General features: G+C 41.0%; 1 protein-coding gene across 5 annotated transcripts in view; it reads left to right on the top strand.

Annotated features, from left to right (window-relative positions):
* The window catches only part of LOC121861413 (ras-related and estrogen-regulated growth inhibitor-like protein), a 32,042-nt gene that overhangs the window by 7,070 nt on the left and 3,453 nt on the right, over positions 1–21,519 (top strand). For 4 of the 5 annotated variants that reach the window (XM_042359111.1, XM_042359108.1, XM_042359110.1 and 1 more), the window contains 4 exons: positions 12,153–12,232; positions 12,432–12,488; positions 18,862–18,938; positions 19,373–19,567. In XM_042359111.1, coding sequence (XP_042215045.1) covers positions 12,154–12,232; positions 12,432–12,488; positions 18,862–18,938; positions 19,373–19,567 — 408 coding nt within the window. In that variant the 5' untranslated portion in view covers position 12,153. Of the gene's footprint in view, positions 1–10,212; positions 10,664–12,152; positions 12,233–12,431; positions 12,489–18,861; positions 18,939–19,372; positions 19,568–21,519 lie in introns of those variants that run through there. The other variant, XM_042359106.1, reaches the window with a different exon arrangement.

The following is a 21,519-nucleotide window of genomic DNA, read 5'->3' as shown; positions in this document are numbered from 1 at the left end:
GGAGGGTGAGGGGAAGTGAGGTGGAGGGTGAGGGGTGAGGGTGAGTTGAGGGTAGAGGGTGAGGGTGGAGGGTGGAGGGTGAGGGTGGAGGGTGAGGGGTGAGGGTGGAGGGTGAGGGTGGAGGGTGAGGGTGGAGGGTGAGGGTGGAGGAGGTGGGAGGGTGAGAGGGTGGAGGGTGAGGGTGAGGGTGAGGGTGAGGGGTGAGGGTGGAGGGTGAGGGTGGAGGGTGAGGGTGAAGGGTGAGGGAGAGGGTGTGGGGGAGGGGGAGGGTGGGGAGGGCGGAGGATAGGGGTGAGGGTGGAGGGTGAGGGTGAAGGTGAGGGTGGAGGGTGAGGGGTGAGGTGACGTTGAGGGGAGAGGGTGAGGTGGAGGTGGAGGGTGGAGGGTGAGGGTGGAGGGTGAGGGTGGAGGGTGAGGGTGAAGGTGAGGTGGAGGGTGAGGTGAGGGTGAGTGAGGGTAGAGGGTGAGGGGTGGAGGTGGAGGGGAGGGTGGAGGTGAGGGGTAGGTGGAGGGTGAAGGGGAGGTGAGGGTGGAGGGTGAGGGTGGAGGGTGAGGGTGGAGGGTGAGGGGTGAGGGTGGAGGTGAAGGTGGAGGTGAGGGTGAAGGGTGAGGTGAGGGTGAAGGTGGAGGGTGGAGGGTGAGGGTGAAGGGCGGAGGGTAGGGGTGAGGGTGGAGGGTGAGGGTGAAGGTGAGGGTGGAGGGTGAGGGGTGAGGGTGACGTTGAGGGTAGAGGGTGAGGGTGGAGGGTGGAGGGTGGAGGGTGGAGGGTGAGGGGAAGGGGACGATGAGATGTAAGGCCCGAGAGAGCAACAGCCAGTGGAGGGTGAGCTATAATAAGCCTTGGCAGTGCACCTCCTCCACACACACACACACACACACAAACACACAGTTAGCAAATGAATGGGACTGCTTCCACCTCCCCCTCCACCACTGTCGTACTCCATACCTCCCCCTCCACCACTGTCGTACTCCATATCTCCCCCTCCAAAAAAAAGTGTTGTGATTCTAATTAATTTTATGCCCTTAATATTTGTCCTAACTATTAACTACAACTAGAACGTGTTTAAACCAAGTAATGATGATTTGTGATGGTCTAATTCCTGGTACAGTCCCCTCCACTAGAGCGTTTACAGGGGCTCCTCGTCAGGTTTGGTGCAGTGTGGCAACCCTGTGTTTGTTTACATTCGACAGAAGGAAACTCACAATAGTAAACACACTATAGAATCAAAGTAAAACAATATTAAAACAAATATCTCATTGTAATGATTTGTGGGAATGTTTATAAAGACGAGCCCCTGTAAACACTCTAGTGAAGGGGACTGTATTTATCAATTAATAGTAAAACAGTTACATTTAACTCTGATCGTTTCCAGTTTTGAATCAATATAAAAAATAAAATAAAATAAAAATACGCATATGCCACTTCGACTGTTAAAAATAGATTATTATTATATATACTGATTAAATGTCGTTATTACTCAGTCTAATTAGTTAACATGACACTATAAACCACGTTTATTTAATTAATTTACACATATTTTCTTAAACTATTTTGAATTGTATCGTATTTGGAACATATATATTTCTTTATGTATATTCTTAAGCACTAATGACAATAAAATTATAATATAGGTGTATAAACAGATATATACAATTGGCCTAAGATAACTAGCTAACTACAGACAAATAATATAGACTCACTGTGTATTTGTGATTAAATTGATAAAAATAGTGCAGTTTCTCCATCGCGTTTGGGTTCGTTTTCTTTACTTGGGGTGACTAATGAATTTTCAAGTCAGATGAGATGTTAACCATGTCTCTTCCTCGTGTTGTGAGATGAGGTTGTTTTGTGCCATGATGGTGGGTGGGAGGGAGGGAGGGAGGGAGAAGAGAGGGAGGGGAAGGAATGGAGTGAGGGGGATAATGCAGGAGATTGAGGGAGGGAAGGAGGGAGGAGAGGAGGAATGGGTGAGGGGGATAATGCAGGAGATTGAGGGAGGGAGGGAGGGAGAAGAGAGGAGGGAAGGAATGGAGTGGGGAGGATAATGAAGGAGATTGAGGGGAGGGGAAGGAGGAGGGAGAGGGAGGAAGGAATGGAGTGAGGGGGATAATGCAGGAGATTGAGGGAGGGAAGGAGGGAGGGAGGGAGAAACAGGTGTCTGATTAGTAGCTGGCGCCAACAGACATTTGGCGAGGGTCATGTTGGCCAGGGAGGGAGGGAAGGGGGGAGAGAGGGACAGTAGAGGGAATGAAAGAAGGAGAGAGGCAGAATGGCAAGGAAGGAGAAAGGGAGAGAAGAAAGAACAGAGGACAAGAAGGAAGGAAGGGAGAGGCAGCCAGAAAAGGAACGAGAAATGGAGAGAAGATAGGACAGAGGAAGGAAGGAAGGAAGGAAGGAAGGAAGGAAGGAAAGACAGAGGAAAGGAAGCCCACGAAATAACATAATAAAGGAAAACTAAGAACATTAACTTGCCCATATGTCCAGTTGGCTGAAAGTCGAAAACAAAATAATACTCGTATGTCTACCTGTATTATGACCCTGACCCCACTAGTTAGCCTGAACCCTCGTCACGATTGGCTATTACTCTATTTAAAACACAATTTCCTGTACATGGTATTTAAGTTGGTTGATTTAATAGTTTGTTTTTAGGGCATTTTCAATGAGGATACAATTTTACTTAACCTAACCTAACCTAACCTAACCTAACCTAACCTAACCTAACCTAACCTAACCTAACCTAAGCTAATCAAGTCTCCTGTTCATTGGTTTTATAGTTAACTGTTTTTTGGGGGGACAAAGTCAATGAGAATACAATCTTACGTAACATAACCTATAACTGTTGTTCATAGGTGGATTCTGGTCACCTGAAAACCGTAAACAACGGCTGAGTATGACCAAGATAAACCCGTGTTGTATACCGTTATATTTTTACACTTCAATGCGTGACAGAATCAACACAACACGAGAAGTAAATATACGTCATGATTTAAATGCTTTTTGACACGGTGTTAAGACACTTTATAAATAGGTGTTATAATTATATACTATTCCACCTTAGTAACAGGGACAAAGATGTGTTTCACAGTATCTTCAGTGCTCGCGAGGGGAGTGTTGGAATGCCTGTGTCGGTCTAACAGCTGTGGTTGTTGGCCTCAGTTTTAGCCTTACAAATATACGAGCCAATAATTAATGTTCTTTCTCGACACACACTTTAATGCGTCCCGGTGTGCTTCCAGTAGTACACTTACCCTCATCTTGGTATCAAAGTTAGTGTGGCTATAGTCAGGTGCATCACACTCGTTATATACATCCTTGAAGGCGTTTATTATCCCTGAGACAATGTCCTAACTCACCTTGATGGTAAAACGGTCATACATAAGTGTTCTAAGATGCCTCAAACAAGTCCAAATCCTTTTGCTTTATACCTAACCTACGCTTAAGACTTTTAGAATATAGTCAGTTAAGATTCTCCTAGGCCAAGGGGTGTGCTGCCCGCTCACAAGCGCTGTATCCCGAAATATCTGTGAAGTCCATCTAAACTATGGTAAAAGCCTTCCTTTGAATGTTTGAAGTATGCTGTGAGCTCCCTCTGACAGCTTTAGACTCGAGGAAAAGTTCACCTCGAATATAAGAAAAACGCTACGCTTGCTAAGTTGACTCAGAGCACCACAAAGAAAACTTCAGAGGGAGGTGATAGACACGAAGAACAACACACCTTTCCCCATGTGATGGTCGCTGGTGGACGGAGGTGAGTCACTCCTGGCAGTAAATCAGGGGTAAACACTTTATAGATCCATTCATCACCCTGTTAAGTCCCTCTATACGAAGACCAGTTTGTTTCTGGTGAGGTATAGTCTCTCCTTCTTCTGTTTTGTAGCTGCACGTTGTTTACACTGAGCTCTTTTACTGTGACCATTTACAGTTGTTTTATTTCCCTGTAGAGTATAATACTTTAATACTTATTACGGGTAAACTTATCTTCTTTCTAATTCTCCTTTAATTTTGTCATTATATTTCATCGTATGTTTACCAATGCTGTGGCTCTTATCTCCCACAGTTTGTTGTTATTTCTCCTCCCTTGCGGTTCATTGTCGTCTTTACATACTGTCATTTAATCCCAGACCGCCGTTGTATTTAGATAACCTTGAGTCCTGCGCAGTTTATTGAGACAGTCTTCATTCATCCGAGCGTGTCCGGGTTATTTTTTATGTGGTTGATGAAGTTGTTCTTGACTGCCAGAATTACTCGTCTATTGGGGAGAGTCAAGTGTCGTCTCTGAGATATTTGTCCGCCTGCATCTCTCTCTCTCTCTCTCACTTGTTAGCCCAGGCGAGCCTATTAATCACGTGTGAGCCGGGGGATATGGTTAGCTGCCGTAGTGTGTGTGTGTGTGTGTAATTTACGCACTAAATTTCAAGACAAGACAATATCCCTGGCAATTGTTTTGTTTGATTATTAATTATTTTGTTAGCATTATCCCCATCTCCCCTTTTCCCATACCTACAATTCACTCTCCCTCCTCCTTTATTCCATCTGCTTTCCTTTCCCTCTCATTCTCCTTCCTTCTCACTCCCCCTCCTTACACCTCCTTCTCCCTCCCTCTCTCAGCCTCCCCCTCATCCTCCCGCGAGGTGATTGCCAGAACAGGTATAAATAGCAGGCAAGAACTTCACCACAATGACCACCACCTACCAACCACAGTCTACAACCACACCACCACAACCAGTCTGATCTACCACCACACACCACCAACCACAGTCTAGCCACACCACCACAACTAGTCACAGTCTACCACCCACCACCAACCACAGTCTACAACCACACCACCACAACCAGTCACAGTCTACCACCACACCACCCAGCAGTTTACCCACCACACCACCACAACCAGTCACAGTCTACCACCACACCACCAATACAGTTTACCACCACACACAACATTCACAGTCTACCACCCACCACCAACCACAGTTTACCACCACACCACAACCAGTCACAGTCTACCACCACACCACCAACCACAGTTTACAACCACACCACCACAACCAGTCACAGTCTACCACCACACCACCAGCGGTTTACCACCACACCACCACAACCAGTCAGTCTACCACCACACCAACCACAGTTTACCACCACACACAGCCAGTCGATTACACACACACAACCACAGTTTACCACCACACCACCACAACCAGTCACAGTCTACACCACACCACCAACCACAGTCTACAACCACACCACCACAGCCAGTCACAGTCTACCACCACACCACCAACCACAGTTTACCACCACACCACCACAACCAGTCACAGTCTACCACCACACCACCACAACCAGTCACAGTCTACCACCACACCACCAACCACAGTTTACCACCACACCACCACAACCAGTCACAGTCTACCACCACACCACCAACCAGAGTGTTTTAAGAGCCGTTTTCATTTCGTCTATAGTTTTTTATTTCATCTATATTTCTGTAGAGTGATTTTGTTTATATTTTTACGTCGATTTTTAAGTTTTTGTCTGCTTAAATTTAATGTTAACACAGTACACGTCACATGTTACCACAGTACACGTCACATGTTACCACAGTACACGTCACATGTTAACACAGTACACGTCACATGTTAACACACTACACGTCACATGTTAACACACTACACGTCACATGTTAACACACTACACGTCACATGTTAACACACTACACGTCACATGTTACCACAGTACACGTCACATGTTAACACACTACACGTCACATGTTAACACACTACACGTCATACATGTTAACACACTACACGTCACATGTTAACACAGTACACGTCACATGCTATGACACATGTTAACACACTACACGTCACATGTTAACACACTACACGTCACATGGTAACACACTACACGTCACATGTTAACACACTACACGTCACATGTTAACACACTACACGTCACATGTTAACACACACTATTATCGTCACATGTTACCACAGTACACGTCACATAGTTAACACACTACACGTCAAGCATGTTAACACACACTACACGTTACATGTTAAATACACTCATATCGTCACATAAGTTAATAATTACACGTCACATGTTACCACAGTAAGTGGCTACCATGTTAACACACTACACGTCACATGTTAACACAATACACGTCACATGGTAACACACTACCACGTGTCACATGTTAACACAATTACACGTCACATGTTAACACACTACACGTCACATGTTAACACACTACAATGTCACATGGTAACACACCACACGTCACATGTCAACACAACACGTCACATGGTAACACACTACACGTCACATGTTACCACAGTACACGTCACATGTTAACACAGTACACGTCACATGTTAACACACTACACGTCAAGCATGTTAACACAGTACACGTCACATGTTAACACACTACACGTCACATGTTAACACACTACATCAAGTCACATGCGTTACCACAGTAATAATGTCACATGTTAACACACAATACACGTCACATGTTAACACATTCACGTCACATGTTAACAACACAGTACACGTCACATGTTAACACACTACACGTCACATGTTAACACAGTACACGTCACATGTTACCACAGTACACGTCACATGTTAACACACTCAATGTCACATGTTAACACACTACACGTCACATGTTAACACACTACACGTCACATGTTAACACACTACACGTCACATGTTAACACAATACACGTCACATGGTAACACACTACACGTCACATGTTAACACACTACACGTCACATGTTAACACACTACACGTCACATGTTAACACACTACACGTCACATGTTAACACACTACACGTCACATGTTAACACAATACACGTCACATGTTAACACAATACACGTCACATGGTAACACACTACACGTCACATGTTAACACAATACACGTCACATGTTAACACAATACACGTCACATGTTAACACAATACACGTCACATGTTAACACACTACACGTCACATGTTAACACACTACACGTCACATGTTAACACACTACACGTCACATGTTAACACAATACACGTCACATGGTAACACACTACACGTCACATGTTAACACAATACACGTCACATGTTAACACAATACACGTCACATGTTAACACAATACACGTCACATGGTAACACACTACACGTCACATGTTAACACAATACACGTCACATGGTAACACACTACACGTCACATGGTAACACACTACACGTCACATGTTAACACAGTACACGTCACATGGTAACACACTACACGTCACATGGTAACACAGTACACGTCACATGTTAACACAGTACACGTCACATGGTAACACAGTACACGTCACATGTTAACACAGTACACGTCACATGGTAACACACTACACGTCACATGTTAACACAGTACACTTCACAATTCGTCTTTACATATCGTCTGTCTTAATAAATGTTGGTTGATTATTATTATTATTATTATTATTATTATTAATATTATTATTATTATTATTATTATTATTATTATTATTATTATTATTATTATTATTATTATTATTATTATTATTATTATTATTATTATTATTATTATTACCAGTGTTGGTGTGTGTGTGTGTTATCTGCTGGACGGTAGCACATTTCCGGGGTGTGAAGGAGGCAGGTAGGTCTTGCATCAGTGCCACCTTAGTGTGAGTGCCATATTACAGCCTAATTAACACTCAGGTAACACGAACACCAACGATGCTTTATCAACAAATACTTTATTAACCTTTCTCATTTCGTTATTTATTTCGTTATGTATTTCGTTATTTATTTTACTCGGGATAATTTTTTGTTTAATTGTTAATAATTATTGAAGGTTTAAATTTGTAAAGTATGTGTAGTGAAGTTGGTAATGGATAAGTGTTAAAAGTGGATCTTTGTATTTTAGGCACACACACACACACACACACACACACACACACACACACACACACACACACACACACGCACACACACACACACACACACACACACACACACACACACACCAATAGTTACCTTTCATTCTCTTATTCTCTTTGCCATCCACCTGCATTACTCACCTCATCACACTTGCCCCTTATTCTCCTTCCCTTCCCCTATTCCTCTTTTATCATATTCTTCCTCTCCTATGTTTTGTCTTGTTTTTTACTGTGTATCTTATTCTATATTTGTAAGTGTTTTTCTCTCTATCTCTCTGTGCTACACTTAACCTATAACTGAACTGTGTGTGTGTGTGTGTGTGTGTGTGTGTGTGTGTGTGTGTGTGTGTGTGTGTGAGTGTGTGTGTGTAAGTCCTGATGATGACAATGGTGGTAGTAATGGTGGTAGTAATGGTGGTAGTAATGGTGGTAGTAATGGTGGTAGTAATAGTGGTAGTAATGGTGGTAGTAATGTTGGTAGTAATGGTGGGTAGTAATGGGGTAGTACGGTGGTAGTGTGGAAGCATGTGACGCATCCCAATAAGAACACCTGAATCGGTCACTGCCTCTGCTCTCTCTCTCTCTCTCTTTCTCTTTCTCTCTCAGGCATTTCCACCCCGGCCCACACTGGCGCTTTGAGAGAGAGAGAGGAAGGGAAGTGAGTGGGGGAGACAGAGAGAGAGAGAGAGAATGAGGGATGGGAGGAGGAGGAGGGTTAAAGAGGGAGGTAGGAGGAAGAAAAGGAAGAAGGCTAAAATGGAGAGAGGAGGAGGAAGAGAGTTGGAGAGGTGTTGAAGAGGTTTGGAGAGGGCACACGGACAGACAGACAGACAGACAGACACCCCCCCCTTACACCTTCAAGGATCTCTCCTAACTTAACCTAACCTCACCACAACTCACGTCTTCAATATTGACTAAACAATATATTATGCTTCATTTGCTATTAAAAAATCCTTCGTTACATAAAATAGCTAACGTTATCTCACAAGCATTTACATCACACACACACACACACACACACACACACACACACACACACACACACACACACCAGAAGTATTGTGGTAACCATTATTCCAACATTACTAGGCTTACCACTTAATAATTGTCTAGTGTAAACCCTGACGTAAAAAAGTGAACGCGACTGAAAAACATTTTATTGACACCCACCAATATCAAAACAACAACAATGACAATAACAATAGCAACAACAACGACAACAATAACAACAATAACAAAACAATAACAACAAAAGTTAATATGATGTATTTGTCTACTGAGATACCTAAAAATATATACATAAATACAGTATATATATATATATAATTTTCTTTACATTATCTTTTTCAGTTCTAAAATTCCCATTCATCTTAGTGATATTCTTGTGTGTGTGTAAAATATTAAAGCATGGTTGCCCCAGATATCTCTCACTATCTCTCACTATCTCTCACTATCTCTCACTATCTCCAACATCTCCTACTTATATACCTTCCTCCCTCTTTCCACACATTCCTCCCTCCCTCCATCCCCCATCCATCCCTCCCTCTATCCCTTCCTCCCTCCCTCCATCCCTCTATCCATCCCTCCCTCTATCCATCCCTCCCTCTATCCCTTCCTCCATCCCTCCATCCCTCTTCCTCCATCCCTCCATCCCTCTATCCATCCCTCCCTCTATCCCAGAACACGGAAACACCCACCCACAGTTGAAATCCCAACCTAGTGAACTCATTTAAACAGGAAATTATTCTTACTTAAATCTCTACCAGACAGAAATACAAGTGAAGTTCGCCAGCCAACCAGAAGGAGGAGGTAGTGAAGCTGAACCACATACAACAGTTCACTCGTCTCACTAGAATATCACCTTTGTTTGTTTTTTTTTACTTTTCAAACAATTAAATTCTTCTTCTTTTTTTTCTTAGCATAGCCTCGTCTAGTTTATGGTGTGGCGTAGGTGTGGTGTGGGTGTGGCGTAGGTGTGGTGTGGGTGTGGCGTGGCAATAAAGGTTCAACAGTTGCCACCCATTCATTTCAAACATCTTTATTGTTATAGTGTTTTGTTCCTAGACGTAAACTTGACATGTTTGTTTGTTTTTGTTTGGTTTTTCCTTACATATACGAAGTGTCTGTGTGGGATGAAAGTGAGTGATACAATTGTCCTTAATAGTATGTGTATGTTATCTTAGAATCCGAAAATGAAATTGAGAGGCTAAATGTGTGTGTGTGTCTGTGTGTGTGTGTGAGACGGAGGCCCAGGTGACACACGCGGCCCAACTCAGTTAAAATTACAACCAGTATCGTGGGCCTCGGGAAAACAGTAGCACCTCACTGAGCGTCGACTTCGCCCCCTTGTACCCGTCACTGCCGCCGCCACCCCTCACAACTTCATCAGAAGAGCTGCCTTCGGTACCTCACCCTCCTGCAGGACCTTACCCAGGATATTACTAGAACAGGTTAACCGATCGACAATTAAAAAAAAAAAAGTGAATAAAAAAATTGAACGAAAGCAAACGGTGACCGAAAGTTGTGTTTGGCCCTCACCAGCTAGCAATTGGCCTACTTTCTATCCCTACATGATAAAAAAAGAAGTAAAAAGCTAAAAGAATAATTGAGAAGGAGTGAGATACAAGTGTTAATTTTAACTTAAGTGCGTGTCAAAAAAGTGAACGAGCTGAAGTGTGGTTGTGTGGGCGACTCCCGCTCCAAGATGGTCCTCGACACAAAGTTCGGGTAAGTCTAGCCCATGACCCACGAATAAGTCTAGCCCATGACCCACGAATATAAGATAAATAATAAAACACAGTCCTCTTGTAGTGCCCATTATAAGGCCACTCGACATTGATGTTAACCTTCTCTGCCACCTACAACAGCAGCAGTCAACATATTTTCCCTGTTCTTAACCGTTTATTCAGTTTACAGGAAATAGTGTTACGTTTACTGCAATGACAGTTGTGAACGCTTCTCTTCTATCCGTATAAACTAAGTTATCACAAGCTTGAGACGCATTACGCTTAAATAACATGAAAAATATAGTATCACATGAAGATTAATACCTCAGCTTATTTCACCTGATAATTGAACGCCCTTTGTCTAGGTTAGGTTAGAAGAGTCGAAATAAGCAGGGGGGGCTAATCTTCAGGTAATATCTTAATGTTATCTGGACAAGCAAATCTTGACATAGAATCACATAAATTTTGTTAACGTTATAATACAACTGCACTTCAATAACTAAGGCCGTTAAGCTCATAATAAATTAAATAATATTAACTAATCCATCAACAATTAAAAAATTACAGCTCTCTATGTATGAATGAATGAATCAGTACCAAACACACTTTTTAATGACTTGTAACTCGCAAAATCTTGAAGCTTCTACGACAGAGTATAAACCCGAACTAACATACAGATTAGAAGCCTGAATGGTAAACTTTGGTAAACACTCACCCAATGTTTGTCGTGTCAACAGCTCACAGAGGATTAGGCTACGGTACTTCTACTATGAGGAAGTACCTTATACTTGAGGGGGTATGCAGTCCTCGGTGGTGACCCAAATTCCTTTCTCCTTACACCTCACCTAGAAAAGAGAGAGAGAGGAAGTTTTAACACATAAATCTAAGTTCCTCCTACACAGCCTTACCCCCCCCCCCCCAACACACACCTCCAGCTGAACCTTCTACCTCTGTTAAGCATCTTTGGTACCTTTCATGTTCCCATTTACCTGCTCTACAATTACAGGTACTGATGTAAATTACAGACACAGGTTAGATTAGGTTAGTACAGTCTCAAGAGATAGTTAAGAAAGAATATACACATATATTATTTTTTTTTGCCGTTTTGTTTCGTCTGTGTTATATTGTTGTAACGATCAGCACCGAGACCCACTGAGTTATCATAGAGTGTTGCTGGTGCAGTCTGAAAACATAACAACAAAACAAAGCATTAAATGAAGACCCACGGCGAGAATTGGTTTACTAGTTAGTGAAATTTAACAAAAGAAATGACTGACTCCATCCATAAAGCCTAGTACAGTATCCTACACGAAGGACTGAAAATCCCTGAGAAAGATAATGAATTGTGAATCTACCCGACCATAGATTTTCATACTTATTATTCTACTGTACAACTTAATCTTCAAACTGTTTTATAAATTTATTAATATGTTTATTTATTTATTAATATTTTGTCTCTTATTTACTAGTTTACTTTCTCACGTCTTCAGGATGCGCTCTCCAGACAGAGACAATCAGAGCGGGCAAGCTAGGCTGACGGTCATCGGGAGCAAGGCAGTCGGCAAGACGGGTGAGTTCTCTGGGGAGGTGTCTAGCGTTCAGTGTCAGGGTGTCTATTAGTTCGGTGTCAGGGTGTCATTAGTTCGGTGTCAGGGTCATTGTCATTAGTAATAGTAGTAGTAATAGTTGGAGTTTATTATTATTATTATTATTATTATTATTATTATTATTATAAGAGTCAACTAACCAGGTGTTCCTCCTCCTGGCAGCTCTCACAGTAAGGTACCTGACCAAGAGGTTCATCGGGGAGTACCAGTCTGATACAGGTAATATGTCTTCCACATTTATTGTTCTTATATAATTGTTCTTCATATCATTTATTTTTTTCCTCTATAACTACTCTTTCGTATTTCTCTATTGCTGTTCTTGTTAAAATTTGATTTGTTCTTTTGTATTTCGTTCTTTTGATGTGTAAAAGAATTTGATTCCATAATTTCTGCCGTCTTTTTAATTTAATCATCTGCTCCAACTATCACAAACACGTAATATATAATCAGGTTTTCAGTGTATATTAAAAGTAGAAAAGGAAAAGTTACTTAAGTCCTCAATCTTTTGCAATATAACGCAAGAAAAAAACCCCACAAGACGTATTTCCACCTTGCGCTCTCGTGTAACAATTCGACTGCAATTATGGAAATCAAACTTGCAAGACAGCCAGACATATGGCAATAGGAAGTCTGTCATTTTGTAATTAAGTCTCATTTTTCTCTCTCTAGAAAACGAAAAGCTACAGAAAAGCAATTTATCACAAGCCTGTTTGATTCTCTTGGCCTACATTTTCTATCTGGGACGCCTATGTTCCTCTGTATGTTCCCTTGTTTACTCTGTTGAAATAGTTGCCGTCTCTTTTATGATATGTTTGGTTTGTTATTTAGTTATTCCGTAAAAAAAAATAACATGTTTGTATGATTCTAAGCCAGTTTTAAATATTACCCACCAGCTGTCCGCTCCACTATTACCGTTTAACCTGTGTTAGTATATGGCAGGAAATATTTTGAAAATTTCCTCCTTAGTTACGGGAAAATTGGATTTTTTTTTTTTTAGCTGCAAGTCACATCTATAAGTTACTAGCACGGTCTGAAAGTTACTGGCCTCGGATGGTCGGGATGTGGGTTTACCAGGGTGTGGGTTACCGAGATGTGGGTTTACCAGGGTGTGGGTTACCGGTATGTGAGTTTACCAGGGTGTGGGTTACCGAGATGTGGGTTTACCAGGATGTGGGTTTAACGGGGGAAGGTATACTAGTGTGTGGTCCAATTAACGTTATTATTTCCGGGATTGGTAAACACACGCCACTGAACAGTATACCCCAGCTGATAATCACACCCCCCTCCCCCACCAACTCCCTCCCCCTTCACCCACCTCCCCAACCACTCTCCCCTCCACCTTCTTGCTCTCCTCCCACAGTCCATCCCCACCAACTCCCCCACTCCCCCTACACACACACCCTTCACGCGCCACTCTCTTCCTCTCTTATATCCCATAACCGAGAGAATGGGTGGGAAGAAAAGAAAAAAAAAAAAAAAAAAAAAAACGAATCATAGAAGAGTGGTAATATAAAATGAATAAGTGAAAACAAGTAAGAATGGATAAAGTAAGGTGTGATGGATAACAGAGAAGAGGGTGAGAGATGAAGTAACATGAAGAAATGGGTGGGTGAGGGAGTTAAATGAAGGAATGAGTGGATGAAGTAGGAAGCTGAAGGTATTTATAGGATGAAGGATATTGATGGATGGAAGAGATTCAAACGGAAAACTTGGATGAAATTGACTACAAGAAATTGATTTAAGGAAAAGGGAAGAGAAAAATGTAATGAAGAAGGGAAACAGAGAGAGAGTAGATTATAAAATGAAGAAAAATGATATACAGAATACGTGAGGAGAAGAATTATAAGGACTGGATAGATAAGCATAAGGAGAATGAACGAAACTCTCCACTTAATATTTTAAACTTGCTCCCAATTAACTGACCCCCCCCTCCCCACACATTCCCTCCTCTTACCCCAACGGCTCCTCACGTGCCCCCAACAAATATCTGACTTTATCCATTACCAGGGAACATGTTTACTCTCGAATGTTTGTTATCATGGCACGCAAGAATTCCACAGTTTGTGCCTCGATCCATCGCCCCGGCTCGACCCCGTGCTCTTCGTTTACACCGGGATGTTCATATAATCCGTCTTGGCGCCCCGCCGTCTGACGTTAGATGCTCGGAAATTATGTTGGGGGGATCACATAATCATTTGGGACGATAATGTCCTGATTAATGTTTCTCTTAACTCCTTTTGATCTGATAATTCGCATACGGTCACTCACGCGGTCCAGGGTGACATATTTATAGTACAATTTTCAGCATAGCCTTTTTCCTAAGGATTTCATCGTTCGTGATACACTTCATTGAAATAATTGCGCCAGAGATTAATATTAAAATAAATTATCTCAAACTGCTGGTAAAAGATATGATACATAAAATATTCGTGAGGAATTTAATGTGTCGCCAAGCTGTATGTGCTCATCAGTAGAGCAATCTTACAGATGGATGTCATTCGTAATGTTGATTAGCGCCTGCCTCTGGGACAGTTAATTCGGCACGTTATCTGGACATTTTCGATTACTTGAAATATGTTGAAACAGAATGATATGTGAAACAGAAATAGATTAAAACAGGACTCACGCCACCTGGTGTTTTTTTTTTTAATTAGTGATCTCGATCCTTAACATTTTGACTCTAGAACACACAGCAACTCTTGAGGCTTTCAATATATATATATATATATATATATATATATATATATATATATATATATATATATATATATATATATATATATATATATATATATATATATATATATATATATATATATATATATATATATATATATATGCTACAGTCAGTAGCACCGCCCATCAGAAGGTACACTAGTATATCACGTGACTCGGCTAGTATAATAATTACTGCACAACTCACCATAAGCGTGCATTGCATCACTCAAAGCAACTCCCAGTCTTGCAACCGTCCTGCTGCCACCACACGACTCCGCTTGTGTTTATAATCCAAACGAACCAAAGCTAATAAAACTGTATCTTATCCAACGTATACAAGACATCTTAGGTTAGGCAAGGGATGTTTGGTTTGGTTGTCATAAATGTTTTAGAGCCTTTATCACTGTTTACACTCATCTGTTGACGCCACTGGATAAATACCACGCTCTATTCTTGTAATTTCAAAGAAAAATGTTTGTTTTCCTGTTCCAATTTCGTCCTCACTAAATTTCTATATATTTAGATTCATTTCATACGAATCGTGATAATATTCCGTTAACTGGTAAATCTGAGAGAGGCAATTATCAAAGACTGTCCCTAGGATGGTTAACATTGTATTGTGGTTACTGGAAAGGGTATTGGAAAACGAGTTTAAATTGGTTCTCATAATTAGTGTATCAACGGTAGTTAAATCACTAATAACAACGGTAGACAATTAACATTCGTTTTATTCCGGGACGACAAGTGAGGTAAGCGGCCATCTGACAGGGGGAGAGAATCATTAATGTTAATCTATGATGATGAAGTTGGCGGCTCTATCTGACGTCGACACTGGATGAAGAGAACTTCCTGGACTGGTGGATCATGGCGCTATCTGATATCTTGATTTGTTTATCCGTTTTATTATTGATATATTAATTAAACAATGAATTAAAATATTGTAGAAAGGGGAACTTCCTTGGCGAGTTAAAATTAGTTTACATATATAATACGAACCTATTTAAGAATATTTTTTACCAACTGTACATTGAAATTATGGTTAAAATATGTTAATGTTTAATCGGTTGCGTAAAAGGTTTTCTACTTTTAAATTTCGGTTAGACTACGTATAGTTGCTTACGAGAAAATATATAATTGTTAAAAAAATCGTCTCTATCACAGCTTGAACTGCCTTATTTTCATGTATTTAATATATCAACAGACTGACAATCAAAATGTTACACACACCCTCCCCAAGCATTACCATCAACACTACCATCACCATCATTACCGCCATCATCACTGTCACCACCACTGTCACCACCACAATCACAACCACCACTACTATTACCACCATCACCAATAATAATACCACAACCACTACTACCATTAATACCACAGTTACAACCGCTACAACCACTACCACAACTACCACGCAATCACCTGACGTTAAAAAATTCGACTACATGGCCAAGTTTTCTTGTTAAACGATACAGGAAGACTTTGAGAACGCTGAGACCACGTGACCTTGACTACGCTGTACAGATCTATCTAACACTGCGTAGCAAACACTGCTCACATAATTAAGTTTTACTTCAGATCAAGATGAAGACTAACTGCGGAAGTGCGTATATTTACATACTTAGCAAACAATAGTTAAAGAAAAGTTGTAAAAAAATAATATTCCACAGGGTAAGTGGTGTAAATTTTGTGTTCTGATGGGCGCGCCCAGGGGAGTACAGGTTATTCTTTTTCTTTTCCTCCGAACACTAAAGAGAATTGTACACACTGAGTCACAACAAGCTTACTATTGGAGACAAAAAGGTCGGGTATGTTGCATTAGCACTGTAAATACATTATCTACAAATAATTGTATATAGGTAATCACAATGAAATTGTAATATCTATACGTAAGCACGAATTTAACAAATTGTAGTGCATGGCTGCCACTCGAGCTCCCAAAATTATCGTACAAACAGTTCGATAAGAGAAAATGGTATCGTACATCGTGTCGAAGATGAATTTATCGTACATGTACGATAATTATCAAAAGTGTGGCAACGCTGCTAAGGAGGGAACCACACTATCACCACGCGGTGCAATCTCCTTGTACTTGTTACGTTTTCCCACCCCTCAACCTTCGCCAGCAACACGAGGCATGGTTCAAAACTATTACAACACTGTTATGAATAAATGAAATCACTGTGATGAACGAGAAATCAGCACAAACCTGTCGGGCCAAGAAGGGTGACTAGTGTACACTGTATTGGTAACTGATGTTATTTTTATTTTATAGTGGTGTAGTCACTCAGTGTTACCAGATTTTTTTGGAAAAAATTATAGAATTGCTACAAAATTATGCTAAAAGTAGCACAATTACGCTAGAATTTTCACAACTTAGGCAGAGATCACCGCATAATACTATAGCATTACCAGTTAATATAGGCTTAAGAACATAATATATCAGAAATATGAATCACAGTACAATATTAGATATAAAAAGAAATGTGACCACATTGGTGATAATCTGTACTTCCTGTATAACATAAATGGCATCTGCTCAAATAATTTTTTAAATGGTTGATTGTAAAATTAAATGTGGTTTAACAACATTAAAGGCTTATCTCCAGACCTTTCAGGTGGATGAACACACACAGTAGCACCCTGTGTTATTTCTGATGTATGTTTTTATCCAATGACACAGCAGGCTCAAAGATTAAACTCGCCTTTATTCCTTCACCACTCATTACTTTATCACAGAGAGAGGCATTTTAAGCCTATTGCGCTTTCTTCAGGTTCACAACAACTGCCTCTCTCCAATCCTCTCTCCTTTTCTAGCCAGCCACATTGCCGCCAATACATTGAGATAGAATGAAGCTATGCTACTCCTATGGTTAACTACATTATAATATTCCAGATTTAGTCCATATTAAAAAAAATTATGTCAGATTTTTGCTAAAAGTTGAATTATGCTTAAAAATATATGTCAAGCTGTAATATTGGGTGGAAAGCAGTCTACAGAGTGCCAGACCACACCGAGTTTGCCAAATGTGCGTCTTGAACATCTAACAGTCATACGCAAACATAAAATTATTTTATTGTATTTTTTTAGTTCATATTGGCGCATGAAAACCCCGAAAGTGTTAATTATTACCGAGACTGAAAAGGGCGCCGGAGGTGCATGTAACCAAACCAACATCGAACGGAATAAATTCAAAGCCATTATTAAGTTTGCATGTATTTCTACGACATTCCCTAAAAACACTATTGAATCATAATCAGTGAAAAAAATTAAAATAAAAAGTCGTGTGTTGAGCCTGACGCATCGACACCACCACCTCCCTCCACCCAACCCCCAGTACCCAGTTTACCAACTTTGGAAGCCCAATTCAATCGACGCCTCATGACGCAAGTGGGATAAATCCATTATTCTTATGACTCCAGACGTGAGGGAGGGGGGGAGGGAAAGTAACATTATATGATTACCCTGTAGGAAGTCTTTCTCTATCCATCTGTAAGAAAAAGTAATCCTGGTGCAAATAGAGCAAAGTGTGTCTAATGAAAGTCGATATTTTTTTTACTGGTTGCGATAGAACATTTTATTAATTTATATTTATATAGGGATATAAACTTTCGAAAAGAGAAATGTTTTGCTTTGATCTGCCTGTGGGATGAAATATTATTTTATAAGTGTGTTATTGTTGTGCTAGCGATCTCTCTCTCTCTCTCTCTCTCTCTCTCTCACATATACAAGCCCTGGGTCCTCCCTCTTCAGTTGCTTTTCTGCTCGTCTTGAATGTTGTTATGGTCGTGTATAGCTTTCTGTTATGGTCGTCTAATATAAGTTACTAGTAAGTGGTCACTAACACCGAGCTGTTCTTCTTCCCCTGAACAGACATGATCTACCGCGCCACCATGCCAGTAGATGGCTCTAAGATCGCGCTAGAGATTCTCGACTTGTCTTCCAACCTGGTGAGTAGATAACGAGATGGACTGAAGAGTAGACAGATAAACAGAACCGAATTTAACTAACAAAGAGATGTGTGTGTGTGTGTGTGTGTGTGTGTGTGTGAATGCTTTGTACACTTCACCATATTTAATTATACATCTCTGTAGCGGAATATATGACCCTGTGCCCCGCTACTACTACAGAAACACAACCAACTGGTACAGGACTTTCTGTAATCACTATGTATCTTACTTGACATCTCCACACTCACAAAGACAAGAATTACGTACTATTAAACCTGATTTCTTTCTCTCTCTAGTTTTCTTTCTCGGATAGACGACCTTTTTAAGGTATCATTCCCGCCAATTAAAACCTCTTCATTTCTTGCCCCCCCCCTCTCTCTCTCTCTCTCACTGTCGTTCATCACATGACCTTAGATCGAGTCTTCCCCTGGCAGGATGAGGTGGTGGTGCCGCGGGAGACAGTGGCGTGGGCAGAGGCGTGGCTGGTGGTGTACAGTATCACGTCCTGGGAGTCGTTCCGTGTGGGCGTGAGGGCGGTGGAGGCGGTGACGGCGGCGTGTGGAGCAGACCAACCCAACCCACCTGTACTTATCATGGCCAACAAGAAAGACCTGGAGCATATACGACAGGTGAGACGAGACATTGTAGGTGATAATTAAAGAGTTGACAGGTAAGGTGCTGTTACAGGGAGACCAAGAGATAGTAAACTATAAAGACTAGTGGATATAAAAGACTACAGGAAGTAACAGATACTACGACGTCACAAAATTGTATGCCTTAAAAACTAAAACAACCACATATAACTGCACCCGATAACCAGCATTAACTAAAGCACGGAAAAACAACAATTGTTTGAATGTAATTTACGAGTGAAGCAAGGGGGTGAGATGTTGCTTCCCAGAATCACAACGAGGGACCTGGGAAGTCACTGGCACCCAATCATTGGTTGCCAAAGTCTATATAAGACAAGGGAGCTTTGTCAAACAGCTCCTGGCCGATGATTGGCTAACGGCCACGGCTCTGCAGCCACTCACAACCTTTTACACTTGAACAAATCAGAAAATAGCTTGCGCATTTGTCTTTGAGTTACACTTACAAACGTTCGCGGGAATGTTCTACCTAAGTGAAGTCTGTGCTGGGCGTCTTGGGTGTTGCCGGGGATTAGAAAAAAAATTGGCGGAGGTTGAATAAACGTTGATAATTATACATTGGAAGATGTAGACAAGTTTTGCATTAATTAATTCCCTTAGCTAACACCACACTTGAGACGTTAGCGTGAGAAAAAAACACAGAAAAGGTGAATATGAGCTTTATATTCACAGTGTATATAACCACAAAATTAATCTAAACGTTATTAACAATTAGAACTATTTTATTCTAGATGGGGATAGTGACATATAACAGATATCACCCATCATATCTTTACGGCAATTGAGGAACATGGACTACGTACTATCGTGGACAAAAGTTCGCTCCTTCCCAAACCGAAGCAGTATCGACCCGCACCAGATAACAACCAGGGTAAGGCAGTTGGGAGACTCATTCCCGTGTCTCAGTTTCACTACAGGGAGCGAACTTTTGTCCACTAGGCTGAAACAAAAAAAATATATATACAAACGTACAATCGGAATGAGGACGAAAAGGGGAAGGAAGAGAGGACAAAGTTAAGAGTGAAAGAATTAGAAGAGACAGAAAGTACGAAGGCGAGGAAGTAAAATTGGAGAGAGAAGTATTTCACATAATAAAAGTATCCCCTGTATACAGTAAACTGCAAATAGGTTGAACAAAGCGCGTCCTTGGGTGTTTACACTTTGCAGGTGTTTACAGGCCCAAATCACCACCACACAGTGTGTTTGTGATGGACCTGGACACCTACACACACTCCAATGTTGAATGAAATTGCCATCAAAACCACAACCTCTTCTCTCGTACAGCACAAAAACGGAACCTTCAGAGGCTTCAAGGTTGCCTGCTCCCCCCCCCCGACTGAGTTAGATACTAGCCTATTCGTCGAGTGTCTTACCGTGACTATGAAACTTGTCTGTCTTAACTAGTATATCCCACTTGACTGTGAATATTCAAGAGGATAGATTTACTAATTGTTTTAATATCATGAAGAGGTAAACATACCCATAACAACAATATAAATTTGGCTCTCAACGAAACCTCCCGGTGATCCCAGACTGTGTGTGTGTGTGTGTGTTTAAAATGCCAGATTCTCACCTAAGTGTGTTTTTGGGTGTGTACTGTGTCCACGTTAGAAGATATCTCATCAAAACACAATCATACAGTGGACCAATATTTAACTATAGCTTTCTACATGATATTTACTTAGGTTTCTTCTGTGTTGAACGAAGGCAGGGTGATTTATTTATTTATTTTTTTATTCGAGAACCCTAAATAATTATCATACGCTAAAGACTATATAACTTAGCAACTTAATATTTTGCTTGAATGTTGACTAATGTTACACAAAGACGTGACATAATCCGGATTTATTAGGGATCAAGTGATTCACCCCGTGACCCGTCAGCGGCCTTTAACCTAACATAACCCCCAGGTAGCATTAGGGTGAGTTCAT

This window comes from Homarus americanus, unplaced genomic scaffold (genome assembly GCF_018991925.1).
Source record: "Homarus americanus isolate GMGI-L3 unplaced genomic scaffold, GMGI_Hamer_2.0 scaffold24260, whole genome shotgun sequence".
Taxonomy (NCBI): domain Eukaryota; kingdom Metazoa; phylum Arthropoda; class Malacostraca; order Decapoda; family Nephropidae; genus Homarus; species Homarus americanus.
Note: the sequence above shows the minus strand (reverse complement) of the source record. Positions and strands in the feature narration are given on the sequence as shown.